The sequence below is a fragment of the Fusarium oxysporum genome, chromosome 8 (genome assembly GCF_000149955.1).
Source record: "Fusarium oxysporum f. sp. lycopersici 4287 chromosome 8, whole genome shotgun sequence".
Taxonomy (NCBI): Eukaryota; Fungi; Ascomycota; class Sordariomycetes; order Hypocreales; family Nectriaceae; genus Fusarium; species Fusarium oxysporum.
The window spans coordinates 2,900,197-2,926,761 of NC_030993.1; the positions used below are offsets into that span (position 1 = coordinate 2,900,197).

A 26,565-nucleotide genomic window follows, 5' to 3' on the forward strand; every position below is an offset into this window, starting at 1 on the left:
CATCACCACGATCACCAACAAAATAGAGCAGAATACCACAGGACACGACTAGGCCGCCAAGGATCCATTTCTCACGAGGTGTTGTCCCGCCCCTTGTCGTGTCTCAGAACGTTTGTAGGCAGCACAGCACAGCACAGCCAAGTAAGTCAGTGTAACAGTTGCACACGCCCCCCACGATGGCGATGATAATGTCGATAGCCATGCCGCTGCATCGCATCTCAATCGTTGGCGCAACACCAGATCACGTCGTGCACATTTGACACACAAGACAAGACAAGGAGAGGAGAGAAGTGAGGCGGAGACAACATTGAATATACGTACGCAAGTAGCAGGTGAGGCTTGATAGGGGGGAAGCACAGCAGTCAAACGTTCATCCAGGGCGAGCAATCTGTGATCAATTTAGACATGATTGGCGGTTTACGGATATGAAGTTTCTGTTTATGGAAATCTTCCCCTTGTCAAGTGTCAGCTTAGGAACGTCAATCATCAACGACCTAGTTTTACTAAGTTTGGTGATGTTCTCACCATCAAGCCCCACCCCACTCACTGTGCCTGAGAGACGAGACATGAGGGCCGAGCCTGGTCGGACACGCCCTGAGGGCCCCTGTAAGCCTCCGGCCCCAAAGCAGAAGAAGTTGAGGATGAGGTGCGATGCAAGACTGCACGTCGTCCCGCCCCAGGGCCAAGCAGAATCACCTCACTCACTCACGTTTGGGTTGCATTTGCTGTGAGGTAGGGGAAAGGAAAACTTGGACCGAATAAAACTTGACACACTTTAAACTTTTTTAGCAGCCTCTTTCCTCCCCGTCCCCTGCCATTCCTTCTGCTGTGGCCTGTCACTGTCCATTCGCTTGAGCCTTGCCCTTAACCCCTGTAGGCTAGAGCTCCCGTCTTTGGTCCGATCTCGAGACATGGAAATCGGCTTCTGGATCACGACAAAGCAAAGCGCATCGTAGCAACATAGCAAAAATTCACAGTCAAATCAAATCATCATAGCAATGGCGCCGCCGCAACAACCGGGTTCTCCGTCCTGGGCCGATCAGGGTCCAAATGACGATTGGTTTCTTTTTGCCTTTACTTTTGCTTTATTTTCTTTTTGTTCCATGTTCTGATTTCTTTTCTTTTTGTTCTACCGGTATCTCCATAGCCATCTCCATCGCCATCACCTCTTATTACCGGTTTTTTATTACCTATTTTGGACCTTGCCGTGGCATCGTATCGTGTTAAACGACAAGATATCGAGCCATCACTATCCTCTTCAGGCCCCCAAAAAAGGCGCTTTTATGATTGTCCCGGGTTTCTAGACCTGGACAAATCGGAGAGTTATTAGTGTATCGATCACTGCATTCTGCAGGTCCGGTCCCTGGAACAAGAAAACTCGCCGTGGCCTAGGAAGGAGGATCTCCATTCACCTCCTGTACCCACCTAGTCTAGATTTTATTATCATCGTCATCATCTGCATTCAACTCTCGCCTTGTTCTCTCATTCCCCTGTTGTACTCTTCTCTCCTCAACTGCGGTTGGTTGAAGTTCATATCTATTCTTACACACTCAACTCTCCTGCACTCATTCTCTGTCTCAGTCTGCCTTTCAGCTGTAGACACCCTCCTCTCAACCATCTAGACTTGGCCTTTGAGTCAAGTTGAGCTGAACCGGGGTTCAAACAGCTTCACTCCCGCGTCTAGGGGACCTGAATGCCATCATTCATATCCACTATCAACTACCAGAAGGACCCACCCGTCACTTCACTTCACACTAGGCTCCCGCCTAGCTTCCTCCATCCCATTCAAGGGTCGCGGGCAGGCGATATATACACCCCTGTGGCTACATCCGCATCGAGGCTACGACGTTGCTTCACGGTATATGTGGCCAGGAACCGTTGAAGCTGCTAAACTAAGCTAAGACGAGCTAAAGTTATAGTAGTAGCAAGATCCCAGGTTCCGATATCCATGATCTATTTGATATCCTCAGTATCCGCTGGTTCCCCATCTAGTCAGACCAGACTTCTTTAGCTCTGTCTTAATCACTTACGCAATACCTACATACAATCCGACCCGCTGCCCTTCTACCTTCGAGACTCTTCTGTCGAGTTACGAGACTCGTTTGCTTCTGAGAAGTTTCTCTTCCTATTCAGCTTTCGTTCAACTTCGTTTGGCCATCACTACATTACATCGTCACAAGTAAGGTATCCAAACCCTTGTAAACACCCACAAATACAATCAACTTTCAACTCAGCTGCTATTGCTATTGCTGTTGCTGTTGCTGTACCGTACACGGTCCAACCAAACACCTCCCACACACTCTCCCCCAGCCGTTTAAACGAAACCACTCAGTGGCCCGAATATTGAGCCCTTATCCCAGTCCCAAAACTAGGCCCCTCCCGCACAACCACATAGTGGAAGATCTGACATCGTCTCCGCCATTCCAAGCTATCTCCCTTCGGATCCGAAACCAGGTCCCTGAACCATATACCATATCATAATCGCCCCGTTTACGCCTCAACTTGTATTACGACAACACCATTGTAATCTTGACATCATGGCTGGGAATAAACTCCTCGTCTATCTACTTCGACGCGATCTCAGGGCAATCGACAACCCTATACTTCACCACCTGGCCACTTCTGACCATGGCTTCACTCATCTCCTCCCCATCTATATTCTCCCCCCTCACCAAATCGAAACCTCAGGCTTCGTTGCTGAAGGACAAAAGTCTCCCTACCCCGAAGCCCGAAGTCAGGTAGGCCGCTTCTGGAGGTGTGGCCCCGTTCGAGCCAAGTTCCAAGCTGAGTCTATCTGGGATGTGAAACAAAATCTTGAGGACATCCACAGTGGCATGCTGGTTCGTATCGGAAACTTCGATAACGTCCTAAAGCATTTGATCAAGTCCCTGCACGATGAACATCAATCTGTCGATACTGTTTGGATGACCGAGGAAGTATCGAAAGAGGAGGTCGATGATCAGAATGCTGTAGCATCTGTATGTTCCGAGAACAACATCAACTTTAAGCTTTGGCAGGACGAAAAATATTACATCGACGAGTAAGTTCAGCCTGTCAGTCTACTTGACTGTCAAGGAGTCCATATTGGACAACTCACTAATGCCTGTAATTAGCCGCGACACTGGTTTGGATGACCCCAAGGAGCTTCCAGATGTTTTCACAACCTTCCGCAAAACTCAAGAACCCCTCCGTGAGCGTCCTCGCGCCTCTCTCCCTCGTCCGCAGGCCGGATCATTACCGCCGTTCCCTTCATCGTGGGCACCACCTCAGGAACCTCCGTTTCAGATTCCTGACAACTACAACGACTTTGAACAACGTCTCCTAGAACCCATCAACAGTATGGTGCAAGACCCTCCAGCCTATCCTGATGATGCTAGGTCTGCACACCCATTCAAAGGTGGCGAGAACTCTGCCTGGGATCGCCTCTACCATCTCATCAAGTCAGGCTCCATGACTACTTACCAGGAGACCCGCAATGGTTTACTCGGAACCGATTACAGCACAAAGCTTTCAGCATACCTGGCACTCGGATCTATTTCGGCTCGCTCCATTCATGAGGAACTTGTCAAGTTTGAGAACGGTCAAGAACAATCCTACTCTCGAGCTATAGGTTTCGGACAGGGCGAGAACGAAGGCACCAAAGCTGTCAGATTTGAGCTCTTGTGGCGGGACTACATGCGATTATGTACTATGAAGTTTGGCTCACGTCTTTTCAAGCTTGATGGTTTTAAGGGAGCCAGTGGCAAGTATGATAAGAAGTGGAAGACCGCTCTGAAGGAGAAGGCCGATGTCGATCAAGATCCTTCACCCGAGGAACTGAGTGAAATCATCGAGAGGTTCCTTCGAGGAACAACCGGTATGGGTCTGATCGATGCCTCACAGCGTGAACTCTATCATACCGGCTACACCTCGAACCGAGCCCGACAGAATGTCGCCAGCTTCTTTGCAAAGCATCTTGGCATTGATTGGCGCTACGGAGCTGAATGGTACGAAGCCATGCTGGTAGATTATGATGTGTCTTCCAACTGGGCGTACTGGCAGTACGTGGACAGTGTCGGTAATGACCCCAGAGGTGATGCACGCATCTTCAACCCTATCAAACAAGCATTCGACTATGATAACAACGGCAGATATGTCCGAACTTGGGTGCCTGAAGTCAAAGTATATCGAGAATTGGAAAATGTTTTTCAGGTATGGACGACTGGCGATGATGAGCTCATCAAGTACGGCATCATTGATGATATAATGGTCACTCATCCCATCAAGAGGATCGATTTTCAGGTCGACCGAAAACCTCGTGGTCCTCGACGACCTTATAGATGGAGACGAGGAGGAGCTGGGCGTGGTGGCCGCCGAGGCGGAGGTCCAGGAAACGGTTCGGGTGACTACAACGATGGTCGACACTCTTACCACAATGGGCCACCTTCACCCGAGAGCGATCGCCAGTTTTACCACGGAGGTGAACCCTACGTGCAGAACAGTGGCCAGCCACGAAATGGTTGGCCCCAGCGGGGAAACCAGATGTCGTGGCGAGGCAACTCTAACGGGCATGGTCCTAACAATCACGGACCTTCTCCTGGACGAGGAGGCCACATGGCTCCTTTCCGTGGTAACGGTTTCCAGCGAGGATTCAACACCAACCACTTCAATGCACCACCTCCCAGGCAATACATGCCTAATCCTCCTTGGCCTCCTCAACAATTCTCTCCTCAAGCCTATCATCACCAGCTTCCTCCTCACCTTGGACCCCATGTCTAACAGAAAAGAGCCAGGCCACTCTTCCCACCACAGTGGGCTTTTGATCCCGCTGGGCAGCGCTGGTATTGGAACCAATAGACAATGAACTATTGGAAAGTGTAATTGTGCGGAATTTGGATTTCCTCTCTCATTTGTCGGTGGGTAGAGCGATAGTTGCACGCGATACTTGTTACTTTGGACAAAAGTTGACCCTACAGTCAATAGAATGATTAAGGTTGCTAAGGTATATATGTATTCATAAGAAACATCCAGCGGGATCATGGATGTCCTTTTGTAGGACATGTGTGAGTACACACAAGTCTGTTTGCTTTTAACATCATCACTTCAAGATCTTGCCAATCGTGATGACTTCGAAACCGTATCCATTAGGTTACTAACTAGTGTCCTTTCTCTCATTACAGCGTCTCGTTCCAGGGTCTCCAGGACTGTTTATCCCAAGTTGGCATGCATCTCACCTGCTCTGGTGGATCGTATACCCAGTCTATTGTACTATCTTCCTCCTGCTTCTGAACTATATCCGACACATAGCCCTTCAGCTTCTTGATATCTGCGGCCTTCTCATCAGAATACTCAAGATTCACACTCGGCACAACTGCAATCTTGCGAAAACCCCGGGACCACATATCCTTACAAAACAACTGGGGCTCGCCTTGAAAACACTCTCCTTTGCGAGTATCTCGAAACCGAAGACCATGTAATAACGGCGCCGCAGTAAACGCTGTAGCCCCGTTCCAGCAGGCGAAAACCTGGAAGGGCTGTTGTGCGTCGTAGCGTGAGCGTGTTCCAGGGGCGTTCCAGAAGAGGTTCCAAGCTGAATTCCAATTTCCGTCCGAGCCAACTTCGAAAAAAGAGTCTCCTGAAATAGTACGGGCTATCCAGATATCGTAAAAGGTTGGGCCGGGTCCTACGTAGGTCCAGTCCATGGCGCATGTCATGTCTGCGTTGAGACTGCGTCGCTGAAGAGCGAGTTCGAGAATATCTTCTGCGCAGGCGGAGACATCGTTGATGAAAAGCACTGTTGTTTCGTCTGTAACCTTTACTTGTTCTTTGTAAAGAGGAGTGAGGGCCAAGTTACGTAGTTGGGCAAGTTTGCGGATGCGTGCATTACCCTGGGTTGGGTTGATCCTGGAACTGTTGTAGAAATAGACCAGGCCTAAGTCTTCGAGGAAGGGTTTCAGAGCCGAGAGAATATCGGATGTGCCGTCAGGGGAGTTTCCTTCAACGATAGATAACGCGCAGCGATGGGGTCCAAGAAAACGAACAGCTTCAACAATGCTGCCTATCAGGCGCGGAAGAATGCCTATGCAGTTCCGCAAGTTGAGGGCAAAGAAATAATCAATATGTGAGTCTTGAACCTCATCTCCATGTCGAGGCTCTTGGAGGACCTTGTAACGATTGTCATTTAGAGCAGGGCACTCAAGACGAGGGAGGGCCGCTGATGAATTGAATATAGCTGCTATGTAGCGTGATATACGCTCAGCAGACAGTATAGTACCTACGCAAAATCAGCACACGGATAGATATAGAAGCCATGGTATACTCACCATTTGAGATGGTTGGAGTTGTAGCCAAGGTTGCAGTTACAGTTGGAGTTGGCGTATGCGAAGGGCTTTCTTCAATCTTAGCACTTGTTGTCGCAACTATTGTCGTTAATGTCAGACTGGGGCCGTTCTCTACCTCCTCTTGCTGTACAGGAGTATAGGGACCTGAGCGCCAAGTAAGGTGATCACGCCCAAGATAGAGACTCGTAACAACAAGTAAGAAGCAAAAGACTGCCAGCAGTGGTGCTATAAACCTGCGATACATGACTTCAACGAAGCAAAAAGCTCACCACATGAGTTCGTTGCTAATCTAGAAAATATGAAAAAAAGAAGAGAACGAACCGGGGCAGAGCAAAGAGGATATTGGTTCAGTCACAACTAACAACCAACAGCAAGTTCCCTTGTAAGTGACAAGGGATCATACCAGGATGGGATGTGTATTTTTGGGTTGTCTAAGCGCCCAAGTTAAGTGAGGATACCCCGGTTGTTTGATCTTCCTGGGCAGGCCAATGATGGCCCATAAGGCTGAAAGACATGTTTAGCACTTAACTTGATGACAATTTACTGAATAAATTCTGTACCTAACTATTTAACGTGTCTAGAAACTTCAAAAGCATAATTAAGTCTTCCCACAACTGAGAAGAGTAATGTAGATCTTCTTCTCGATGCAGCAGCACCCTGGACTTGAAGCTGCATGTTGGTTGTTAGTTATTGTTTGAAATCCACTCCTAAGATGACAGGATAGTTCATTGCAACCAACAACCAACATTTCACCATTAAGCAAGGACAGAAAATCACGAAAGGGGATCCTTAACTGATGCAGTTTCAGAGAGATCCCAGTGCCAAAGTCTTCTGTTGATAGATACTTGGATACATGCCTGAGATGACTTTCAGAGACTTATACTGGACGATAGACATCATCGAGAATGTATAGTCCTACAAAAGAAGTCCTCTATATGTTCAAAACGGGACAATAAAGCAGTCATAAGAAACCAAAACAAGGAACGACCCAATGGTAGACTCTGCATGCGCCCCAAGTCCTCGGGTCCTGGTGGCTCAACCAACAACTACACCCATGTAGGTTGAGTCTTGGAAACTGAGAGTAAGAGCAGAAAGCTTGGATCAGTGTAGAATAATAAGGAGGTGTTTCGACCCCCTAGTATCTTCATCGCGAATTACCATCTTGTATTTTCTCCGAGTCTCACTGGCCTCTCTCCATGTTGGAGTAACTCAACCTTCACGATGAGGTCTCTTTCCTTGTACCATCTACTAATAGTCTCTCAAAATTTCCCATCTTCAAGCCTCGGTCTCCATGTGGTATTTCCTCCTGTAACGAAAGCCCCTTTTCTTCCACAACCGAGCAACATTCTCAAGCTATGGGCTATTAGCACTGAGCTCTCGACATGTGGCTATCTAGACGGTGATCCCAAAAAGAAGAGAACTGCCGATTCCGGTTTCAACTGTCGGGTTGATACACGCAATGGGCTTTGGGGCTTCTGCCCTACAACTGTTCTGACAGCTTCGGATTGTGGACTAGCGGGGAGTTGTGTTGATCGTCATGATTGCTCAGATGGATGTGGCATGACTGGCAGTAAGGACTTGACGACATTTACTTGGTATGCACTACTATAGATCAACACTCCTGGGGCCAAGTACTTACCTGAAGATTAGTGATCGCAAATCATTTTGTTCCATGGCCCTTCTCACCTTCGGCGTGGATCAGACATACTCCTACATCGCCTGCGGAACTAAAGCCACTACCGATCATTACTATATAACCCCAACCATTGGCACCACGACAACGTCCGAGTCCAGTAAATCAACCACATCAGAGACATCACAAACATCTTCAGTCACCTCTAGTGATACAGCATCAAGCACCACCGATATCACACAAAGCGCTTCGACAGAAGCGATAAGCAGTTCTTCGGAAGAGGATTCATCATCTGGAAGCTCCTCCCCTAATCTTGGTGCCATTATTGGAGGAGTCATTGGAGGGCTCATTGTTATCTGCGGTACCATAATTACGGCAATATTCTTGCTTCGAAGAAACCGAAGTAAGGATACACAGGCGGGCGCAATATAGCAAAATACAGAGGACCATTCCACGGGACGTTGGAGACGCAGCAAAACCAAAGAGCTACAAGAGCTTGGAGGCTGGAACATACATGAAATGCCAGTTAACGAACAGAATGAACGTCGAAGTCCAGTGGAACTTGCTGCGTGACTTGGCAGAGGAGGACATTTGAATGAGTATGGTCATCGATTAACAGGAGTTTTAGGCCATGGAATATTGCGTTATTAGTTATTAATGCAGCCATTGGATATGAGTCGCAAAAAAATTGAATTGTGAAATATATGAGACATAAAATATACATGTTCAACCGAGAAAACCGCCGTGTCCAAGGGGCAGCTGGACTCCGATACGCCGTGGACCGATGATGCTAATAATAAACCCGGGAGCGCCCCAAGGGGAGGCAAGAAAACTTGGAACCTTTATCCTGAGTGATGAAAAGACTTAGGTAAGTTTAGTATATTTTAGTAGATCTTTAGACCAGTTAATCTTGGCACCCTTTTTTAAAGTCAGAAGTTTTCTTACCCCCGAAGCGCCCAAACCATCAAGTAAGGCAGAAGAAGTGACAGGACAAAAGTAAAGCAAGACACAGACCCGAAAGCAAGCATCGCAGTCCATGGCCATTGACAGTGAATGTGAATTGAGGCAGCAAAGTTTATCATGCCTCTTTTGTTTAACCCAAGACTCGCTTCCTCGAAAATGCTGTGGGTCAAAAACGCCCAATGCTCAGGTCTGGTTTCTGCTGCGGCCGTTAAAGTTAAAATATCGTACAAATGGTAACATGACGGTCGTAAATTCGGCGAATGGGGTATTATATATGAAGTTACACTCAGACAGGAGTCCAGTCCTTGAGCCATGGGTGAGATTGCTTCAACTCCGGAATGACAGCAGTGCTGAGGCTGCGCTCTCCAACTATGTTTCCCAGGGAGTGGTTGATCATTTGCAAAGTAGCACGGCGGGAGGGCTCGATAGCGACGGGAAGAGCAGTTGGGGGTGGAATTGGCGCAAGAGAGTTGGGAGAAGGAATGAGATCGAGGTTATCTGGAACGCTTGAGTCAAACTGACAAGTCTCTTTGCGGTAGCCAACATGCACTGAAGGTTCGAACGATGCATCATCCTTTGACCACCAAGTCCAATGGCGGTATTCTCGATGATGGCCTCGTTCAAGCCAAGGGTACAGATCAGGCTCGATAGTTTCTTTGGGAATTGTACCAAAGGGGCGCCAACCGTAGAAGAGGGGCCATGGATCGCGAAGAGTCAGCGTATGACGATGCTGAAGTAGGGCAGCACGAGGAACAGCCGTGCTGAGATCATGGTAGGCAGTAGCTGTAGGGTCATCTTGATATGATTGAGGTGCCCCTGTCCATACCGCAGTAACAATATCTGGGCGAGACAAGGTATCGTACGAACATCCCTCGTCGAGCGTAGTCAGATAGTTGCGAATGAAATCCAAGATTTTGGAGTTACCAAGAAGGAAGAGGCCATGCCACCACATGGCTACCCGAGGACGGCGGAGCAGAAAGATTTTGACGAGCATCTCGAAATCGCAGTGTTTGAAGGCGGGCTGAATGACGCTGGTAATGGCAGCCAACCAGGGACTAACGAGGTTGCACTTGATATCTGGTTGCCAAAATATGCTCCAAAGGACTGGCCCCAGAGCGTAAGGATGCATGCTCAGCGTCATGTAGTAGCGTGCTTCCGCTGTGTACCGATGAATATTGGCTGCCTGATCAGCATCCATGGGGGTACTCTTTCGTGGTTTCAGAGATGGCCTAGGTAAATGTGGTTCCAGCTTGGCCATGCGATAGAATGGAATTGCAAGGGCTGCAAGGAAGCCAGCCTTGATCGGTGACAGGGTACTTGGATCTTTAGATCGGCGGGGTTCATGGCCAATACCAAACAAGTTACAGAACTCGATCAAGAGGTCCGTAGCTTCGGTGGGAGCTGGGGGCACCGCATCGCTGTCAATCGAGACTTGACCTTCAGTAGCAATGATGAAGCGCACGTCACTAGCGAACTTTGCATCCCATGGTGCACATGGGCCCCCTTGGCCATCGGCGGCCCAACCTGACTGTGACGCCAGAATCGCACAGAGCCAATGCACGAGCCGTGAGGAGACACCTTTGGGGAGATGAACCAGGATCTCATTCTGGGCGAGATCCCCGATCGTGTTAATCGGGACTGGGCGGAGACAGGAGTCGGTGAAGTGGATCTTCCTGTTCTGGAGTTGCAGTAGTCGTGTCGAGAGAATGTAGGACCAACACACGGTCAAGATGGCGAGCCCTTGCGGGGCATTGGAGGCATCAGCGGTGCCAGCAGGATTGCCATAGTGGCAGGCGCTTGGATCTGAAGAGATGATGCAGTTGATGGGCGATGGATAGCTGAGGCGGAAATACTTGGTGGTGCCGGTAACGTTATCGAGGTCAAAATCTGGTCCGTCCCGAACGTGAGGTTCCGGATCCGGGACAAGCCAGGTGGGGGCTCCGGCCAGGACTCCCTTTGGCGGCACGGATTCGGGGAGAGGCGGCATATCCTGGAGCATGATAGACGGGTCGAGGCCAGGAGGAAAGGTGCCTCTTGGTAAGGCCAGTGCCTGGCTCACGAGCTGCTGCCATGTATAGCGACCATTATGAAAGATGCGGCGGACGTCGAGCTGCTTCGGAATCAGAGGATCGTCCACATTGTCGGCAACGGCAAGGAATTGCTGCTCGTTCAAGGTCGGGAAAGGTTTAGAGGACCAGAAGGAGTCCGGCGCAGTAGAAGCAGCGGTCAACTCAGTGATTTGGGAGTCATGCGTTTCTCCCTCAACATCTGAATGAGCACTTGCATTTTCAGGCTGGGGTACAATGGCGGCTTCAGAGAGGCCAGTGACAACGGTAGAACTCCAAGCAAACGGGCGGTCGAAAGAATTGTCCAGTTCGTAGTCACCGTTGAGGACCCAGGACCGGACATGGTCCATTCCTAGGTCCCATGTCATCTTCATTGTGACAGAGGAAGATGTGAGCTTGCTCTAAGTGGTCAGCCAGTGGGTGTAAGTGCTCAAGACGACAACAAGTCCACTTGACGCAGGGTTTTGGAGAACCGGGCACAAGCAAAAGCAGAATCTCTTTCGACACAGGATAGAAGAGAGGAAAGGATAATAAAAAAAAAATTGAGGTGCGAGAGAGATTCGAGGTAGATATGAATGAGAGATATGGGGATAGAAAAGACAGGGGATAGTGTAACAGAGAAAAGCTGAGGATTCCGGTGGCCACCCACCCTGGGAGACGTTGTCTATGTATAAGAAAAGAAGCAAGCAAGATGCAGCAGAACCGACTACAGTCAAAAGCGTAGAATTTCGGGCTGGGGCGGGTATGGCTGTATTTGGACTATTGATACGCGGCGGGCCTCATCTCGCATGCCCATTGTTTGTGCTTGTCAGTTGGACCATGATGCTTGTGTTTGACATCAGTTGTCCAAGCCATGACAATGTCCTTCCTTGACCATGCCATGTGTGTAGAGTACCGAGAAACTATAGCGGGTACCAACGCTGGTTGGGTATGGAACGGGCTCAGCTGGTTCAGCTGGGGGTGTAAATGGAGACGGAGATGGAGATGGAGTGTCGGAGGAGCCGGGCCAGAGTCAAAGGAGGATCTGAAAATGAACAGAACAGTTGAGAGGTTGAGAACGGGAGAGAGACACTAGACAAAGAGGGTCAGAGAGCATCAGAGACAAGACACGGGAGCTTGCAGGAAACGTCAAAGTTGTGGACATATCAGAACCCCTGTCAAGGTTTTTGGTCTGGCAGCGTTTCAGCGACCGACAAGAAACAGAGCAAAAACAGTCTTGTTAAGATGGAGAAAAGCAACTTCAGGTGGTTCTGGTTGCAGCAAACTAGGCAATTGGAGGGACGGGGGGGAAACATGGGTGTCACAAAGACAGGGAGCATAGTCTAATGAGGCGTACAATAACTACGAAGCGGAGATCAAGCCGTAGGCGAAGCGGAGATGGCGACGACAAGTTCGGCAGGGTAGAAACGAGATTAAGAATTAGCAGAAGCGTTGAAGAAAGGGAAAAAAAAAAAAAGAAAAGACGGTATAAGACAGACGAGGACATGACTGAGTCGAGTGGACATGGCTTGATGATGGAGGATGACGGTTTAGAGAGGGTTGAGTGGATGATGGGGCATTCAGCACGGGGCAGGGACAAGGGATATATCGACAGGGATGGGGCCTTCCACCTGTCTACTATTCTTTCTTTTCTTTTTCCTTTGCCTCCTCCACTTGAACACGCAGTTAGGTTACACTTTCACTTTACAGGCGGCTGTCAGTTGCGGCGTAGGGAGGTGCCGGACTGCAAGGTATCCCAATCCCAACATCTCTTGCTTGCATAAGGGCAGTTTAGTGAGGTGGATGTGGATGTGGTCGTGGAGGGGGAGGGTCATTTCTCTAGACACTTTTGTTAGTGTCAAGTCTTTGCTTTTGCTTGTGCTTGTCGACAAAGAGGCAGTGCGGCCGTTGAACGGTCCACGTTTCAACGCTATCAAGACCCTTTTGCTCCTCGATCGTCATACAAATGAGGGTGAATGACTCGCTAGATGCGGTCAAATAACTCCAGTAGTCGACCCCCATTAATAACAGAACCAATCCGTTTCAAAGGTCCCATCCTTGATATTGGGACGTCGGGATAATGGAACGGATTCCCCAACCCTCGACCTTTCAGCTGGGTCAATATGCACCATGTTGCGCCTCTAAGCTGCAGATGGCCTCGGCTTGATCAAGATATGTCATATGGGTCCGGGAGCCTCCATGTTGGTTGCACAGTGGTCGATGGACGTCCACCGCATATTCAGGGTTGACTCAGCATCAGCAACAGCATCATCATCAGCATCATCTGCAGCTGCAGGCGCAGGCGCAAATGCTATGCACCTGGGAGCTGGGGTACCTCTGCCGTAGCGTAGCGTTGCAGCGCGGGATCTGGAGTCTGTAGGCCAGTCGCTGGCGCCCATGACATCGCATGGCACGACAGATAGTCGTGATAGCCGCTGATTAAGTTGAGCTCGTGGACCAAGAGCCCGGCTGGCATTACAACCTGAGACACCTCATGTACGTGCGTGCGTACATACGTGCAGCGCAGTGTGCCTTTAGTGGCATGAATTACGTGCCGGCCTAGAGGGAAATACCTGAAAAAAGAAAGGTTGAGACTAAGACAGTCGGGCAGGACAAAAGAAAGCAGAGAGCCCCTAGACCCGAAAATGCAGTTTGACAGTGAGGAGACCTGGGTTTTGATAGCCTATTACTGGAGAAGAATAGGCTGTCATTACGATAGGCCGTTTTCTACCGGGAAAGCCTTTAGAGTAGCTGGTTGACTCTATCGTGGAATGCTATACCGTATTATCGCAAGTAGAGTACTTGTTCTGACAGGCAGTACCGTTATAGTGGCCAGCCAGTAACTTTAGTGCATTCTTAGCCATGATATTCCCGGCAGTCAGTATCTCGGCCTCTCCCGCCTTCCCTAGCCTCCCTTACTATTGGGTTGGATTATCACATCCACCCTCACATGAACGACCGATCCTACTCTGTTCTCACATTTTCTGTACGTCCTGTCACGCGCAGATCGATTCTCTTCAGAATTTCACACCCCAAGTGCATCCTCAACTGCGAAACCATTCGATAGGTTAAACTGAGGCACCTACGGATACTTACACAAGCATCAACGGTACGCTTCCGAAACAGCGCTAGACTAGTTCGGTCCGGAATATTTCCTGCCTCAAAAAAATTGTCCTGCACCGACGATCAAGCAAACAACAGCCGGCGGCACGCGCAATCCTCCCAAGACTATCACACTGCACCGAATAGCCTGTAAGTTTCCTCGATCGAACCATTGTTTGCTTCCTCGTCAAGCCACATGTTTTACATTGCGACATGGCACAAGGTTACTGACTTGATATCGGCAGATTCTGCATCCCCAGCTCCACCTATACGATACTATTTCAGAGCAATCCACCGTAATCACCGACGATGAAGAGCAAGCGCGCAAGAGAGGCCGCCGAGGTCGACGATAAGCCCATTGCTTCTGTTGATTCTGAGGCCCCAGCCAAGAAGCGCAAGCGCAGCGAGGATGATGGTGCCGATGTAAAGAAGGCTAAGAAGGAGAAGAGAGACAAGAAGTACAAGAAGGAATCGCGCAAGGAGCGCAAAGAGAAGCGCAAGAACCTCCAGGACCTCCCCGAACAGGACGATGACGAAGAGGCGGCCGAGGATGCTCCAATGGCTGAAGCTGATGACAGACCTGCGGATGCGCCAGTAGAGGCAGATAAGCCTGCGAAGAAGGACAAGAAGAAGAAGGACAAGAAGGCCAAAACCGACGAGTCACAACAAAAGGACGACGCCAGCGCCGATGCCGAACCCAAGGAGGAACCAAAGAAGAGCAAGAAGGACAAGAAGAAGCAAAACAAGGCCTCCGAAACAACGACCACCAACGATGAATCTGCTGCCGGCGCCGATGCAGAGGCTGCTGATGGCAAAGGAGACCGTCACATTGTCTTCGTCGGCAACCTGCCCTTCACCGCCACTGCCGAAACAATCAAAGCCCACTTTGCCTCTCTCAACCCAGTGTCAGTTCGCTGCATGAGCGATCCCAAGGATAGCAAGCCCTGCCGTGGCTTTGCCTTTGTCGAGTTCGAGAAGGTCTGGCATATGCGAACATGTCTCGACAAGTTCCACCACTCCGAGTTCTCAGATGGTGTCTCTTATCCCCGCCGCATAAATGTCGAGTTGACGTAAGTTGCTCTCGTACTTCTGTCCTACATGATAACTCACCTCATTGCTTTGACTCCACACCCCTTTCCCTCAGCCTGATTCAATACAAAAGCACCTCGATTTGTGTAACCATCCCAGGGGTGACTACTCTTGACTTGACTCACGCTCACTACTGCTTCACCGACACTCACCTGCACGAACAGCAACTTCATACATGACTAGAACACACGCTAACTCTGTGTAACAGTGCCGGTGGAGGTGGCAAGACAAAGCAGCGCCAGGACAAGATCAAGGAGAAGAACCGCAAGCTCGACGAGAACCGCGCCAAGCGTATTGAGCGTGAGAGGATGGCAAAGGAAGAGAACAAGGGCAAGGGTGACACTCGCAAAGCTGGAGAGGATGGTATTCATCCAAGCCGACGTGCCCATATTCCTGGCAACCGCTGGTAGAAACAGCTTACCGGGCCTCGAGCCAAGGGTGTGAAGCTCAAGAAGGAGTAGGTTTGTGAGGGTCTCTGAATGTGTTTTAATGATTGTACTGGGATCGGATACACAAAAGTTGATTGTGCATTTATATGATAGTGAGAGATACCCAAAGGAAGTGGATCCTTGACCTCACGAAGAAGAGCATAGAACAGACGATGAATTATATTTCTACATCCACAACTCCATTCGACTTATTTTGAGATATTTCTGCTTCAGGTGAAGGGCCTATATAAGCAGACTGTTGATCCCATATATCAACAAGTGTAGACTGTAGGTTCTTTCCAGTTTACGCTCTAATTTAAGTGAACGTATACTCTATTGGGAGCTCTAACAAGCAATGCGATTTCTTTCGCCCATAGCGACATACCAAAGAGACCAATTCATAATCAAGACAGACAAATTGACCGCTGCTGGAAGGAATCCAACGACTATACATCGCAAAAACAACTTGCCAAACTGCAAGTCTCGGGATAGTGAATGCCAAATACGAGACATGATAGCCATGTTCATTCAATATACCTCCACAGGTAAAATGGACACTTGTCGAAGAAAATATCACAAAACAATCGCAAGCAGTCATCTGTCTAAAGTGAAAACCGGTTCTTGAATTACTGGCAAAATCGGTATAAACTCCGCGAGGAGGCCACAGCATGAGATATGAGCAAATAGAGATAAATAATAAAAAGCAACGGTTGGAAACACGTAACCGCAGATAGTAAAAACCCAAAATTCATTCAAGAACCGCCTCGCAAGTAAAAGCCATCGTCATATGCAGTTGCCTCCGCATGATCGTTGCGAGGGTCATGATCTGGGGACGGGTATCGGGCCTCGAGAAAAAAGCAATAGCCTAGCCCAGCCCAGCCGCTCCCAGGGGATATTCCGTCAAGAGCCGCCGTCTTGTATCGCAGAATGCCTATTAAACATTCGTCCTGAGTTCTTCGTGTCGTTTCGCGTCGTCCAGACGCTTTCGTTGAGAAAATCAAGCGCGTGCCTTGCCACGCGCGGGAATAGCGTTCATTAGATGGATATCTACAGAATGGAGCACTTGTTCTTCTTTTGCTTCGAAGGTGTGGGTCGGGGGTTAAGAACAGCTCTAAACACGAGTTAGATACGCACTAGAGCACATAATCGCGATTGATGCTTACCGGATGGCCTCGTCAAAAACGCTCTTGAGGTTCCTTTGAGTGAGGGCAGAACACTCGAGGTACTTGTAGGCCTTGATCTCCTTGGCGCAAGTCAACGCCTGCTCGTACGACACAGGCTCCATACGCTTTTGTCGGAGCGACTCGAGGGTGGAAGCGTCTTCTCGAAGATCAAGCTTGGTTCCGACAAGGATAATGGGAATGTTAGGCGCATGATGATCAATCTCGGGATACCACTAGAGAGAGTGTCAGCGGAGTCGACGTGTTGTGGCGATAAGGGGGCGGCGTACCTTTGCCTTCACGTTGTCGAATGAAGGAGGGCTGACGATGGAGAAGCAGATGAGGAAGACGTCGGTCTGAGGGTATGAGAGAGGTCGCAGTCTGTCGTAATCCTCCTGACCAGCAGTATCCCAGAGGCCAAGGCTAATAGGCTTGCCATCTACCATAACACTCGCCGAGTAGTTGTCGAAGACAGTGGGGATGTATTCGCCGGGGAAGGCATTTGTGGTGTAGGAGATGAGTAGACAGGTCTGGAAGCACAGTCAGCGGAAGGCTCTTGTTATGAAAGCCATCGCGTTGTAAGCGGCTGTTTGTTGTCCGACATACCTTTCCAACAGCACCATCACCAGTCACCACACACTGTAGCAGCGGTCAGCCAACCATGTATTGCGTCAGGTAACCATCGGCTCAACAAACCTTCAATGATTGCACGCCGGGCTGAGCCATTGTTGCGATCGGTTATGGGGAGAAAGTCGAAGGAAATGGGTATCAAACCGACGAATTGTGTGGAAGCGCAAAAAGTCGTCGAGGGGCAGATGGAGATGATAGAAGCGACGATTGTTGTGTCTGTACGAAGATGGTGGATGTAATGTAGAGTAGTAGGTTAGAGCCTGGAGAGGGGCAGGTCAAACAGGCAGCCCAGGACTCGAAGGCCGGATAACGGAAGGGAAGAGGTGCGACGATGACGATTTTGGATGCGACAAGCGGCGACAGAACTCGAATGGATCCTCAGGTGAGTTTCACAGCTGCATAAAAAGATAGGTCAGAGAAGAAACTTGACACAAAACCGAGGTGTAGTTCACGCGTTTTGTGCCGCAGAAGGTGAGGCCACAGGAGGAGGTTCAACGATGGGAGCCGCTCCACCTCTATCAGCATCAGTGGACTAGACTGGACTAGACGCCCCCAAGCCCAGCAAGCCCAGGCAGGACCACGAGAGAGGCGCCCAGGGTATGCCACCAGTAGCCACCTCCCGTGCCACCTCAGGCCCTGGTTCGCAGTAATAAGCCAAGACCTAGCCTCGCCGACTAACTTGACCTACTGGAACTTATCCGCTTGGGATAGGACAGGATTGAGGAAAGGCCAGGAGTTGATCGCTATCAAGAGCTTGCTCAAGGCTATAGGCGCCTGGGGGTGGGGGAGGTACAAGGGCTCAGGGGCCAACCAAGCACCGTAATTTGGGGTAAAGGCAGCTCACCTGCTGTGTCGCTGAACCCTTTCGTGGTAAAGATTCGCTGTTAATGGCCGTCTTGGCTAAGATGGACTCTCGGTTGCGGCTGGGGATGAGAATGCAGATGCCGGATTGGATGGAAACCGAACAAGATTCCAGGTTATGGAAAGAGGAGAAGAAGGAGAGGCTGCAGTAGTTGAGAGATAAACCAAGGCGAGGAATAATACTCAAGCTACAGCAGATGCGATTATCCCAAGACTACACAAGGCGCGGCTATTCAAAGTGCAGGCGGTGGCTGTCGGTACAGATGAAAGGCGGAGAGAGGCTGCGGGAATGTGGATTGGGCGGAATGCCTTACAATAAGCTCTGCGCCAAAAAAGAAGTAGTGCCCTCTCACTTATTTTCAAGACAATATGATCGAACAATTATGAGCGGTGGCGGAGAATTTAAGAAACACCTGGAGTTTCTGCTGTCATGCTATTTATCTGTCCCTATTGTACATGGCAATCCCTAGCTGGGAAGGGAATAAAGGAGAACTGCTACCGCTACCGTAATGAACAAAACCACCGAATCATGAAACCTGGCCGATCTCTTCAACTGAATTCAACATCCATGACTCACGCCAACCTCAAAGCAGAAACAATTGATATCATCACAAGCTCTCAGTTAACAATCAGGTAGAACTTCAAGACAGGGATCAACAACAAAGAGGTTGGAGATAAAGGTATGAAGACCAGGGATGCATGTTGAGAGCTGTTGAAACCTCCACTGGGCGCTTAGACCCTTGCTCATAAGGCCACTGCCTCTGTTCGACCACATGAGTCTTTATAGTCCAAGAGTTCGAAGTCGCTGACAAGTAAAATGGATCGATAGCTCAGTGGTACGAGCGAGGGATTGCAGATCCCTAGGTCGCGTGTTCGATCCACGCTCGGTCCTAATATTCATTCTTTTGATTCTTTTTGCCATTGCTTGGCGATCTCATCTTACATGTAGCTCGTCCGATTGCTTACGTCGAGCCGTCAGCTTATTTGTTTCAAGAATACTCTGAGCGATTAAGGTGTTGAAATTCATTGTCTTTTCTTTTTGCTAGAATACCAATTGGTGAGTGTTCCCTCATGTTTATCTTGTTGACTTGAAACCATACTAATAGAAACAGTAGTTTCTGGCTGATTTATCACGAAATGGCTTCAGGCTTGTTCTCTAATGTCTCTCCATGGCATATTCCCGCCATGTTTATGGGCACTGCTTTCACTCTCGGTGGTCTTCTTCCTTTGAGAGCCCCAGACCGTGCTATGCGCGAGTACGGGTTGCCTGAGGGCATCGTCAGGTCAGAGCCAGCGCAATTAGCATTTGGTATCTACGGCACTCGTGTAGCTGCTTATGGCGTCGCTCTGTGGACGTTCTATCTTCGTGGTGAATACCATGTAGTTGATACCCTTATGAGCTTACTCTTCTTGTGGGGTGCTGCTGATTGTTGGATTTGTATCAAGGCTGGTGTGCCCAGGACAGCTGTTTGGAGATTTGTGAGCAGTGTCATGATTGGTGGGTATGGATATCTTGGATTAACTGCGAAGGGATCTCTATGAAGCTCTGCTTGCATAGGATTGTTTGGATGGATCTAGAAGTTGTTGCCGAACAAGTCCCTGGCTTATCGTCTAGCTTCCGCCTCATCTCGTTGATTTATGGTAATATAAAATGCGCATTTACAACACAGCATCATTTCCTGTCCGAATTGATTAATTGTACCTCGAGATCCCTCAAAATAATTGTGACCATGGTCATTTACATCAACGGCAATGCAGGTAAATGGCCCGTGCACTGAAGCTCCCCTCGTCGCGTATGGCTGAAGCTTGTCGCGTTCCCACTTGAATTGACATTCATCATTGACATGGATCGATAACATCAACAATAACCGAAAATACAAATAATTCTCCGAACCGCTGTGCTCGCATTACGCCCGGATCTTCTCAAAGTTCTATGGATGAAGACCTCCACGATTTCAAGACATTATCTGCCAGTTGAGCGGCCGTCGCTCCGCCAGCCACTCCGGCGCATCTAAACAAACACCACCACAAATATGTCAAGTCTATCGCCGCCAGGTAAAGCGGCATCGCAAGAAACGCCCGCGCGAACTCCTTCGAGGACCCCCAACCGTCGCGCTATTAGCGCAGAGCCGTTTTCTGGCGTTCACACACCTCTCGATCGTAGCGGTGCCCGAGACCTGCGTGCCTCTCTTCGCCGTGGTACACCAGCATCTGCCGGTCGATCCAATGCGCCGACTCCTCACGCCAAAGCCGCGCGTCGGCTGCTTGACCAGCGCCGAACGGCAATGTACACGCCTGGAAAGAACCGCAGACAGAGTATGTTGCAGCAGAGAGAAACACCCTTGGATATTTTACGAATGCTCGGTCGAACACTAGCGCCTAAGAGCCAGCCTATTCACTCGTCATCTTCGTCGTCTCCGGGAAATAAACGGAGCTCATCACCGGAGCAGAGGGAGGAAATCAACATGTATGATGATGACGATGATGAAGACGACGATCTACTAACGAGGCCGCCAAGACTATCCTTACCGTTGGACATTGAAGATGCTTCAAGTACCAGCTCAGATTTGCCTCCACCAATATTGTCACAATTGGATGAGGACAACTTTACTATGCAGTCTATTGAGATGCCTCGAAGAATTGCGAATGACTCTCGGCTATCTCGAGGGAGTCCCGGCAGTGAACGCATGAGCGACTACTTCAACAATGAAGCCACAGAAGACGATATTGGCCAGCAATCAGATTTCTTCCCCGGTCTGCTAGAGGATCTTCAGGCGAGAGCTAGACAGGATGATATGACACTCGAGCCGTAAGTCTATTACTGGCTAATTAGATGCAATGCATTGCTCACATAAGAACAGGATTGAAGCAGACCAGACCCGGCGAATGACCGAGGGCCGAGGGAGCGACTTCAACTTCGAGTACCCTGGTGGACTTGAGGATGGAACTGTCTTTCAAATGTCTGATCCCGCCAACGATCTTCAAGCAACATCACCAATTGTCGACCCGTCAGTCGCAGAAGCCGTGGCAGATGACGCTCAGGACCCCCGCCCCGATGTTATGTACGGATCCGGCTCCGATGCTGGTGGCGGGGACTTCGGAATGGACGGTTGGGATTATAACGATGCTGGCGTCGACGATCATAGCTCGATAAATGAAGAGCCAGGGCCAATAGCAGAGCCAACAGTCACAACCGGGATGCGTCATGAACCAGCTGATGATAGGCTACCTCGCGGCTTGAAAGCAAAGAAGCGAAAGCGGGTATCACAACATGGCATTGAATACCCGTCACTGCCTCCGGCTTTCGTCAAGCGAGTGGCCCAGACGGCTCTCCAATCGTCAGGTCTGAGCAACCAGCGTCTATCGGCGGAGACATTGGATGCTCTTATCCAGTCCTCTGAATGGTTTTTCGAGCAGCTGGGTGACGATCTGGGAGCCTATGCGGATCACGCGAAGCGCAGAACAATTGAGGAGAGCGACGTCTTCACACTCATGAAAAGGTATGTTGTCTCACTGGGGTATCAACTCCGTATTTTGTTCTAACCAGAAATTCTAATATCGTACAGGCAACGTCAGATAGGACCGCGTTCCTCCATGTTCTCCTTGGCACAGAAGCACCTCCCAAGAGAACTCCTTCAGGAGCTGAGGATGCCAGTTCCGCAACCCGCTAAGCAAGGCAAGGCAAGGCGTGTGTCTGGTCGAGGCGACGAGGGAGAAGTTGCAGAAGATGCTGAAGACACATGAGTTTTACATGGTGCATGCGTTATGAGATCTACAGTTTACAGGCCTTTTGAACGGGCTACACGACGAGCGACATCGTTTGCAGGCTTTTTGACTACCATCCAAAGCATGATGGATGTTGCGACAGCAAGGCCATACCTAAAGCATGGGGTCAGAAAGCCCGGTGCCGATCGACATAGAATGAGGCAACTTACCAGGTAAAGATATACTGGGCGTGGTTGTTTCGCAGGTTTACCTCCGCGGGTCGGCCATAGGGAATACCGCGAGCCTCGAAGTCGACCATTTGCATGAACTCGGGTTCTGATGTCGTTAGCAAGACATCACGAAATGAAAGATTATGATGATAGACATACCCATAGTAGCCTCAACCCAGACAGGCTGGCTACCAGTCAAAGCAGCCATCTGCTTCACATCCGGGAAATAAAACATGCCCTTCTCGGGCTGATTCTCTGGCGTAAACATGTTCTTCTTCCACGGCTCTCGTAGAAGTCCTTCCACTGTGACCTCACCCGTCGGTAGTCCATCAGGTCGTGTTCTCTTATCTCTGTGCTTCTTGTCGATCCAGCCTCGGTTCACGAGAATTGTCGTGCCGTTCTCTCGCTCCAATGGTGTGACTACCATGTATCCATCTGTGCCATCTCGCATACGCGGTCCAATGAGCATTTCTTGATCATGTCGGAAATGCCCTTTCGCTACCACACGGCGATAGTCAAAGTCATGAATAGCATCGGGATCAATGGTTGGTGGGAGGGGTAGAGGGTCGCGGATCAGTCGGTCTTCGAATTTAGCGATAAGTTCGGATTTCCAGCCCAGGCGCTGGACTTGCCATGTCCCGAGAATGAAGGCTGTAATGGGGATGATAGCTAAATCAATCAGACCATGCTCTGTTCAATTGATGAGTTCAAAAGCATACCGAGGATGATTAGACCTGGGCCATGGCGTTTTCCAACACGGACAAGCTTTGGAGGTCCGTCGAGAATAGAGACGAATTCTGGATCGTCGGCTGATGGCTGTTGCTTGCGACGGAAGATAGAGGATGTGAATTGTCTCCTTGGCGGTGCATTTGTGAATCTTGTACACCGGGGGATCTGTTTTGACAAGCGCAGACTGCGCAAGACTGTATTAGGCGCGTTCATTATGTCTGATGGCACATTGAAGGCGTCAGGTTAAGTGGTGATTGCTAGCTTGATAATGATGTCGATTGTGGTGGGTTCAGTCGGGAACAGACCCACCCTGGACGTTGAATCCCTAGGACGTGATGCACCTCACTAATATCTCAAAATAGGCAACGCTTTTGTATTTGCGATTGATGACTTCTATTAATTAGTACTTCCTATCACTTTAAATGTATTATTCAATGACCCAGGTTAGATTTCACGATCGTATTTCAGTCAGATATTGAATAACTAACACCGAGCCTGACGGCTTTTACATCAAAGAATGCAATTGGTTAATACAGTCCTTTATACAGTGCAATACTGCTGAGTCAAGAGGGGCCCCATGTGTGCTTCTATACTGTGTTGTGTAACCTAGCGTCGTTGGAATCGTTCTGTGAGCTTGCGCGGGTCAGTCAGTCACATAAGAGGTATGGTCAACAGGGTGCAAGTTGAAAGCTATGAACAGATAATAAGTCTAATTAGCTATATGGAATCCGAATTAGATTTAATATGTCAATTGCAAGAACACACCCATCCTGCTGCCTTTCCTGCCAAGCTGGCCTGTTTGCCTTGATCTTGGTGTTTATTCTGATGATTGACAATCGCGTGACGTGTTTCCAGGCACAATTTCACACGCTTTATGATACTTTGACCATGAGTTGAATGGTATTTCAGTGAGAAGTTGAACAACACTGATACGATAGCTCTTACACACAATTGGTTGACCAGAAGAATAAGTGGGCCATGATACAGTGTAAACACCGCTTAGTCAAGAGTAGTTCCATGTGGGATGCTATACTGTATTGTGTAACCCAGCGCCTTTGGAATCACTTTTCACATACCCTGGACCACAAGTTGGGGGTGGTTTTTCAGTCAAGACGTGGGATAATAAATGCTCCTACATATAATTGGTTGACCTCAAGATTAAGCGATACAGTGCAGACACTGCTTTGTCAAGAGGGATTCCATGTGTGGCATTGTACTGTGTTGTGTAACCCAGCGTCTTTGGAATTGCTTCATGGCATACCCTGGACCGCAAAGTGGCTGGTATTTCAGCCAGATGTCGTGTAGCACTGCATGTGCACAGGATGAGTTGAACAAATGGTCCTATACAGTGTATATACAGCTTCGTCAAGAGGGGAATCATGTTTTATGTCGTACTGTGTTGTGTAACCTAGCGTCTCTGGAATCATCGACCTCGATATTGGAGCAAATAAGGCTGCACCATGAGCTTGCCTCAAACATCAAGTACCCCTTGAATTCCGAAAAAGCAAAAACAGATGCAATACTTGCAGCTTCATACAAACGTGCCAAAATAAATTAAGAATTCATTTCCGGCGGTCGGAGATGGGTCTGTAGCAATATTCGTACTCATCTGCAACCACCTGCGGCCACCCGTGATGTTTAGGACCTTTTGGCCCGATTCCGATAAACCAACACGAATATTCCCTCTTCTCTCACTCAACAGATGCGTTGCATTACAAACAGGTTTCGTCATAAAACTGAGACATACATGTTGTTGAGATAAGCAAGAAACGCCACGAATCACCTGCGTACAAGTAGGCTGAAGCGCCCGCCTCACTTTCACTTCTTCACTTTCACCTCTATTATTCTCCCTAGCAAAGTCTACATGGTAAACCATCATGGAGAATCAACCCAAACGAGCGGGGCTCGGAAGGACGAGCTGTACTGAATGTCGTCGTCGAAAAGTGAAATGCGTTTACGACGACGATCAGGCTGAGTGTCAACAATGCAACAGACACTCTCTCACCTGCCAGCCGCAGAATGCAGAATCATCTCTAGAAGAAAGAGATGAAATCATTCAAGGGTTCTCGCAGTTTGCCGGCCAAGTTGAGACACGAATGATTCGTATGCAGACTGCAATCGAAACCTTGGCTCGTAAACTTGACTCGCAAACCAGCCACCAAGCACACTGTAGAAGTGATGCAAGCTACCGGGGTACGAGCGAGCCATTTGAGGTTGGTATCACCTTGAAGGCTCTGAAGGTCGTAACGGCTTAAGTAGTCTAACCATCTTTACATCACAGACACCACAATCGCGTTTGACGGCATCGCTTAAGGGGCTTTTACCTGACAAGCCGGTTCTGTCCAGGATTCTGGAACATAGTAGCAAGTTCACCCAGAATTGGATGAGCTGGCCTCTAGCGACGGTATCATATCAACAACAAGACAACGACTTCCTCCCTGTCAAAACAGTCACACTGTTTGATGCTGGGTTTCCGAAAGACGTCGAGTCAGCGTTCAAGTTCGTTGACAAGTCAATGTCGTCAAGCTACCAAAAACCACCAAACCCTGGGGTTGTCGCGAAATGCATAGTCTGGCTCTGCCTCTCTATCAAAGAATTACCCCAGAGGTTCAAATATAGCGACAATCGAGCACCACCACCATTTGAGCCAAGATTCCTTATTGACAACTGTATCGCCAAAGTTGAAGCCCTGTATCAAGTCAGCTCAGCACCGGTCTGCAATATCGACTTTGTCCAGGCCCTGATCCTCCAAGGTGAACTATTCCTCTCCATAGGTCGCCCGACGAAGGCATGGAAATGTATCAGGACTGGTATCGAGAACGCCATGCTTCTGGGCGTACACCAGGGCCGGTCTAGCCTGGATCGAGGTATTTGGGAAGAGTTATGGATCCGAGACCGACAGCTTTCACTCTTCCTCGGAATGTCCCATGCAGTACCAGTGCAATTGGGGCTCAAGATGGCAGAGGAAGAGTACCCCGTTGCAGAAAAGGAAGCTTTTCGCCAGATAGCCACAGTATCAGGCCTTCTTACAAGCCGAAACCTAATGAAAGAAGACACCCCTAGCGCAACCATCACACGCACGCTCCAAGAAATGAGGGAATTGAAAGCAATGATTCCGGAGCATTGGACGAAAGGACACCCGAGATATGTCTCTTATCTCCCGCAGGCCTTTACCCGCGCCTACATCAAGATTCTCTACCATACATTTGAACTTATGCTAAACTGGCCCAAATGTCAACCGTCAAACGTTGATCCTCAGCAAGTTAACGACTTTGAACCTTCAAGGAAGGCCATACTGGAAGCAACACAAGAAATCATAAAGGCTCACGAAGCCATGAGAGCACCGGAAGTCGAGCCAAATGCGGTGATGAGGGCTGATTTTGTGGATTTCCTTGCTTTCAAGGCTGCGCTTGTAATGGTGGCAGTGATAAAAGACAAGAAGAACCCCATGCCGTATGAAGAGAGCGAACCTCTCTGGAAATTGATAGATGACCTGGGAGACAGACTACAAAAGACATCTAAGGCATATGACGACGCATTTGCCAAACAGGCTTGCCTCGCTCTCAAGATTCTGTTTTGCGCAAGCGAAGGGGACTATATCTGGTGTGGAACGCATGAAGTAGCTATCCCCTACTTGGGAGACTCGAGACTTGTAAAGTCATCAGCGCAA

At 49.2% G+C, this 26,565-nt stretch overlaps 14 protein-coding genes and 1 non-coding gene across 24 annotated transcripts in view; 9 read left to right on the forward strand and 6 right to left on the reverse strand.

Annotated features, from left to right (window-relative positions):
- Positions 1-15: 15 nt before the first annotated feature.
- Positions 16-790, forward strand: FOXG_18587 (uncharacterized protein). Of its 2 annotated transcripts, none has more exons than XM_018398717.1 (2): positions 16-141; positions 199-790. In XM_018398717.1, the coding sequence occupies exon 2, from the start codon at positions 426-428 to the stop codon at positions 729-731; it is 306 nt and encodes a 101-aa protein (XP_018237807.1). In that variant the 5' UTR covers positions 16-141; positions 199-425; the 3' UTR covers positions 732-790. The 2 variants fall into 2 exon arrangements, with proteins under 2 accessions (XP_018237807.1, XP_018237806.1); XM_018398716.1 differs by having other exon boundaries at positions 16-114; positions 147-790.
- Positions 791-972: 182 nt separating this feature from the next.
- FOXG_03570 (uncharacterized protein) lies at positions 973-6,038 on the forward strand. Its single transcript, XM_018381342.1, has 2 exons — positions 973-3,040; positions 3,114-6,038. The coding sequence occupies exons 1-2, from the start codon at positions 2,538-2,540 to the stop codon at positions 4,756-4,758; spliced, it is 2,148 nt and encodes a 715-aa protein (XP_018237808.1). The 5' UTR covers positions 973-2,537; the 3' UTR covers positions 4,759-6,038.
- On the reverse strand, positions 5,064-6,630 carry FOXG_03571 (uncharacterized protein). The gene is made up of 2 exons (XM_018381343.1): positions 6,303-6,630; positions 5,064-6,253 (listed from the first exon to the last, which is right to left on the reverse strand). Exons 1-2 carry the CDS (start codon positions 6,562-6,564, stop codon positions 5,154-5,156), a joined length of 1,362 nt encoding a protein of 453 aa, XP_018237809.1. The 5' UTR covers positions 6,565-6,630; the 3' UTR covers positions 5,064-5,153.
- Positions 6,631-7,394: 764 nt separating this feature from the next.
- On the forward strand, positions 7,395-8,688 carry FOXG_03572 (uncharacterized protein). The gene is made up of 2 exons (XM_018381344.1): positions 7,395-7,915; positions 7,971-8,688. Exons 1-2 carry the CDS (start codon positions 7,542-7,544, stop codon positions 8,383-8,385), a joined length of 789 nt encoding a protein of 262 aa, XP_018237810.1. The 5' UTR covers positions 7,395-7,541; the 3' UTR covers positions 8,386-8,688.
- Positions 8,440-8,544, reverse strand: FOXG_18588 (uncharacterized protein; the record flags this gene model as incomplete). The annotated part of the gene is made up of 1 exon (XM_018398718.1): positions 8,440-8,544. One exon carries the CDS (start codon positions 8,542-8,544, stop codon positions 8,440-8,442), a length of 105 nt encoding a protein of 34 aa, XP_018237811.1.
- Positions 8,579-12,445, reverse strand: FOXG_03573 (uncharacterized protein). Its single transcript, XM_018381345.1, has 2 exons — positions 8,899-12,445; positions 8,579-8,846 (listed from the first exon to the last, which is right to left on the reverse strand). Exon 1 carries the CDS (start codon positions 11,354-11,356, stop codon positions 9,203-9,205), a length of 2,154 nt encoding a protein of 717 aa, XP_018237812.1. The 5' UTR covers positions 11,357-12,445; the 3' UTR covers positions 8,579-8,846; positions 8,899-9,202.
- A 693-nt stretch (positions 12,446-13,138) lies between these two features.
- Positions 13,139-13,360, reverse strand: FOXG_18589 (uncharacterized protein; the record flags this gene model as incomplete). The annotated part of the gene is made up of 1 exon (XM_018398719.1): positions 13,139-13,360. The coding sequence occupies one exon, from the start codon at positions 13,358-13,360 to the stop codon at positions 13,139-13,141; it is 222 nt and encodes a 73-aa protein (XP_018237813.1).
- A 440-nt stretch (positions 13,361-13,800) lies between these two features.
- On the forward strand, positions 13,801-16,168 carry FOXG_03574 (uncharacterized protein). The gene is made up of 3 exons (XM_018381346.1): positions 13,801-14,213; positions 14,309-15,133; positions 15,361-16,168. The coding sequence occupies exons 2-3, from the start codon at positions 14,373-14,375 to the stop codon at positions 15,560-15,562; spliced, it is 963 nt and encodes a 320-aa protein (XP_018237814.1). The 5' UTR covers positions 13,801-14,213; positions 14,309-14,372; the 3' UTR covers positions 15,563-16,168.
- On the reverse strand, positions 15,256-18,916 carry FOXG_03575 (Ras-like C3 botulinum toxin substrate 1). 4 transcript variants are annotated; one of them, XM_018381347.1, is made up of 6 exons: positions 18,215-18,916; positions 17,437-17,885; positions 17,347-17,379; positions 17,031-17,270; positions 16,744-16,976; positions 15,256-16,691 (listed from the first exon to the last, which is right to left on the reverse strand). In XM_018381347.1, exons 2-6 carry the CDS (start codon positions 17,464-17,466, stop codon positions 16,628-16,630), a joined length of 600 nt encoding a protein of 199 aa, XP_018237815.1. In that variant the 5' UTR covers positions 17,467-17,885; positions 18,215-18,916; the 3' UTR covers positions 15,256-16,627. The 4 variants fall into 4 exon arrangements, with proteins under 4 accessions (XP_018237815.1, XP_018237817.1, XP_018237818.1 ...); XM_018381349.1 differs by having other exon boundaries at positions 17,437-17,765; positions 18,215-18,896; XM_018381348.1 differs by having other exon boundaries at positions 15,671-16,691; positions 17,437-18,896.
- Positions 18,075-18,653, forward strand: FOXG_18590 (uncharacterized protein). Its single transcript, XM_018398720.1, has one exon. It carries the CDS (start codon positions 18,258-18,260, stop codon positions 18,381-18,383), a length of 126 nt encoding a protein of 41 aa, XP_018237819.1. The 5' UTR covers positions 18,075-18,257; the 3' UTR covers positions 18,384-18,653.
- Positions 18,917-19,050: 134 nt separating the features above from the next.
- On the forward strand, positions 19,051-19,123 carry FOXG_18591. The gene has a single exon. It is a non-coding gene; the product is annotated as a tRNA-Cys (tRNA).
- Positions 19,074-19,960, forward strand: FOXG_03576 (uncharacterized protein). Of its 2 annotated transcripts, none has more exons than XM_018381351.1 (2): positions 19,074-19,288; positions 19,347-19,960. In XM_018381351.1, exon 2 carries the CDS (start codon positions 19,369-19,371, stop codon positions 19,771-19,773), a length of 405 nt encoding a protein of 134 aa, XP_018237820.1. In that variant the 5' UTR covers positions 19,074-19,288; positions 19,347-19,368; the 3' UTR covers positions 19,774-19,960. The 2 variants fall into 2 exon arrangements, with proteins under 2 accessions (XP_018237820.1, XP_018237821.1); XM_018381352.1 differs by having other exon boundaries at positions 19,155-19,288; positions 19,344-19,937.
- Positions 19,961-20,051: 91 nt separating this feature from the next.
- Positions 20,052-22,439, forward strand: FOXG_03577 (uncharacterized protein). 2 transcript variants are annotated; one of them, XM_018381354.1, is made up of 4 exons: positions 20,065-20,698; positions 20,750-21,040; positions 21,093-21,731; positions 21,798-22,439. In XM_018381354.1, the coding sequence occupies exons 1-4, from the start codon at positions 20,265-20,267 to the stop codon at positions 21,973-21,975; spliced, it is 1,542 nt and encodes a 513-aa protein (XP_018237823.1). In that variant the 5' UTR covers positions 20,065-20,264; the 3' UTR covers positions 21,976-22,439. The 2 variants fall into 2 exon arrangements, with proteins under 2 accessions (XP_018237822.1, XP_018237823.1); XM_018381353.1 differs by having other exon boundaries at positions 20,052-21,040.
- On the reverse strand, positions 20,596-23,230 carry FOXG_03578 (uncharacterized protein). 4 transcript variants are annotated; one of them, XM_018381355.1, is made up of 4 exons: positions 22,886-23,230; positions 22,326-22,835; positions 22,167-22,272; positions 20,596-22,110 (listed from the first exon to the last, which is right to left on the reverse strand). In XM_018381355.1, the coding sequence occupies exons 1-4, from the start codon at positions 23,106-23,108 to the stop codon at positions 22,011-22,013; spliced, it is 939 nt and encodes a 312-aa protein (XP_018237824.1). In that variant the 5' UTR covers positions 23,109-23,230; the 3' UTR covers positions 20,596-22,010. The 4 variants fall into 4 exon arrangements, with proteins under 4 accessions (XP_018237824.1, XP_018237825.1, XP_018237826.1 ...); XM_018381356.1 differs by having other exon boundaries at positions 20,596-22,272; XM_018381358.1 differs by having other exon boundaries at positions 21,733-22,110; positions 22,167-22,835; positions 22,886-23,194.
- A 1,542-nt stretch (positions 23,231-24,772) lies between these two features.
- The window catches only part of FOXG_03579 (uncharacterized protein), a gene marked incomplete at both ends in the record, with an annotated part of 1,985 nt that continues 192 nt past the window's right edge, over positions 24,773-26,565 (forward strand). Inside the window, 2 exons of the mRNA XM_018381359.1 lie at positions 24,773-25,108; positions 25,177-26,564. Of these exons, the coding sequence (XP_018237828.1) occupies positions 24,773-25,108; positions 25,177-26,564 (1,724 nt within the window). The remainder of the gene's footprint in view (positions 25,109-25,176; position 26,565) is intronic.

Excerpts from the sequence above, each read along its gene's own strand:
- FOXG_18587 (XM_018398717.1), top strand. The coding sequence starts at position 426 with ATGAAGTTTCTGTTTATGGAAATCTTCCCCTTGTCAAGTGTCAGCTTA.
- FOXG_03570 (XM_018381342.1), top strand. The coding sequence starts at position 2,538 with ATGGCTGGGAATAAACTCCTCGTCTATCTACTTCGACGCGATCTCAGG. Across the intron at positions 3,041-3,113 it reads GAAAAATATTACATCGACGA|CCGCGACACTGGTTTGGATG; the intron begins GTAAGTTCAGCC and ends GCCTGTAATTAG.
- FOXG_03571 (XM_018381343.1), bottom strand. The coding sequence starts at position 6,564 with ATGTATCGCAGGTTTATAGCACCACTGCTGGCAGTCTTTTGCTTCTTA. Across the intron at positions 6,254-6,302 it reads AACTCCAACCATCTCAAATG|GTACTATACTGTCTGCTGAG; the intron begins GTGAGTATACCA and ends GATTTTGCGTAG.
- FOXG_03572 (XM_018381344.1), top strand. The coding sequence starts at position 7,542 with ATGAGGTCTCTTTCCTTGTACCATCTACTAATAGTCTCTCAAAATTTC. Across the intron at positions 7,916-7,970 it reads GACTTGACGACATTTACTTG|TGATCGCAAATCATTTTGTT; the intron begins GTATGCACTACT and ends CCTGAAGATTAG.
- FOXG_03573 (XM_018381345.1), bottom strand. The coding sequence starts at position 11,356 with ATGAAGATGACATGGGACCTAGGAATGGACCATGTCCGGTCCTGGGTC.
- FOXG_03574 (XM_018381346.1), top strand. The coding sequence starts at position 14,373 with ATGAAGAGCAAGCGCGCAAGAGAGGCCGCCGAGGTCGACGATAAGCCC. Across the intron at positions 15,134-15,360 it reads CGCATAAATGTCGAGTTGAC|TGCCGGTGGAGGTGGCAAGA; the intron begins GTAAGTTGCTCT and ends TCTGTGTAACAG.
- FOXG_03575 (XM_018381347.1), bottom strand. The coding sequence starts at position 17,466 with ATGGCTCAGCCCGGCGTGCAATCATTGAAG. Across the intron at positions 17,380-17,436 it reads CCGGCGTGCAATCATTGAAG|TGTGTGGTGACTGGTGATGG; the intron begins GTTTGTTGAGCC and ends CCGCTGCTACAG. Across the intron at positions 16,692-16,743 it reads GTTTTTGACGAGGCCATCCG|AGCTGTTCTTAACCCCCGAC; the intron begins GTAAGCATCAAT and ends ACTCGTGTTTAG.
- FOXG_18590 (XM_018398720.1), top strand. The coding sequence starts at position 18,258 with ATGGCCGTCTTGGCTAAGATGGACTCTCGGTTGCGGCTGGGGATGAGA.
- FOXG_03576 (XM_018381351.1), top strand. The coding sequence starts at position 19,369 with ATGGCTTCAGGCTTGTTCTCTAATGTCTCTCCATGGCATATTCCCGCC.
- FOXG_03577 (XM_018381353.1), top strand. The coding sequence starts at position 20,265 with ATGTCAAGTCTATCGCCGCCAGGTAAAGCGGCATCGCAAGAAACGCCC. Across the intron at positions 21,041-21,092 it reads GATGATATGACACTCGAGCC|GATTGAAGCAGACCAGACCC; the intron begins GTAAGTCTATTA and ends ACATAAGAACAG. Across the intron at positions 21,732-21,797 it reads GTCTTCACACTCATGAAAAG|GCAACGTCAGATAGGACCGC; the intron begins GTATGTTGTCTC and ends AATATCGTACAG.
- FOXG_03578 (XM_018381355.1), bottom strand. The coding sequence starts at position 23,108 with ATGAACGCGCCTAATACAGTCTTGCGCAGTCTGCGCTTGTCAAAACAG. Across the intron at positions 22,836-22,885 it reads CCCAGGTCTAATCATCCTCG|CTATCATCCCCATTACAGCC; the intron begins GTATGCTTTTGA and ends TGATTGATTTAG. Across the intron at positions 22,111-22,166 it reads GCCCAGTATATCTTTACCTG|GTATGGCCTTGCTGTCGCAA; the intron begins GTAAGTTGCCTC and ends CCCATGCTTTAG.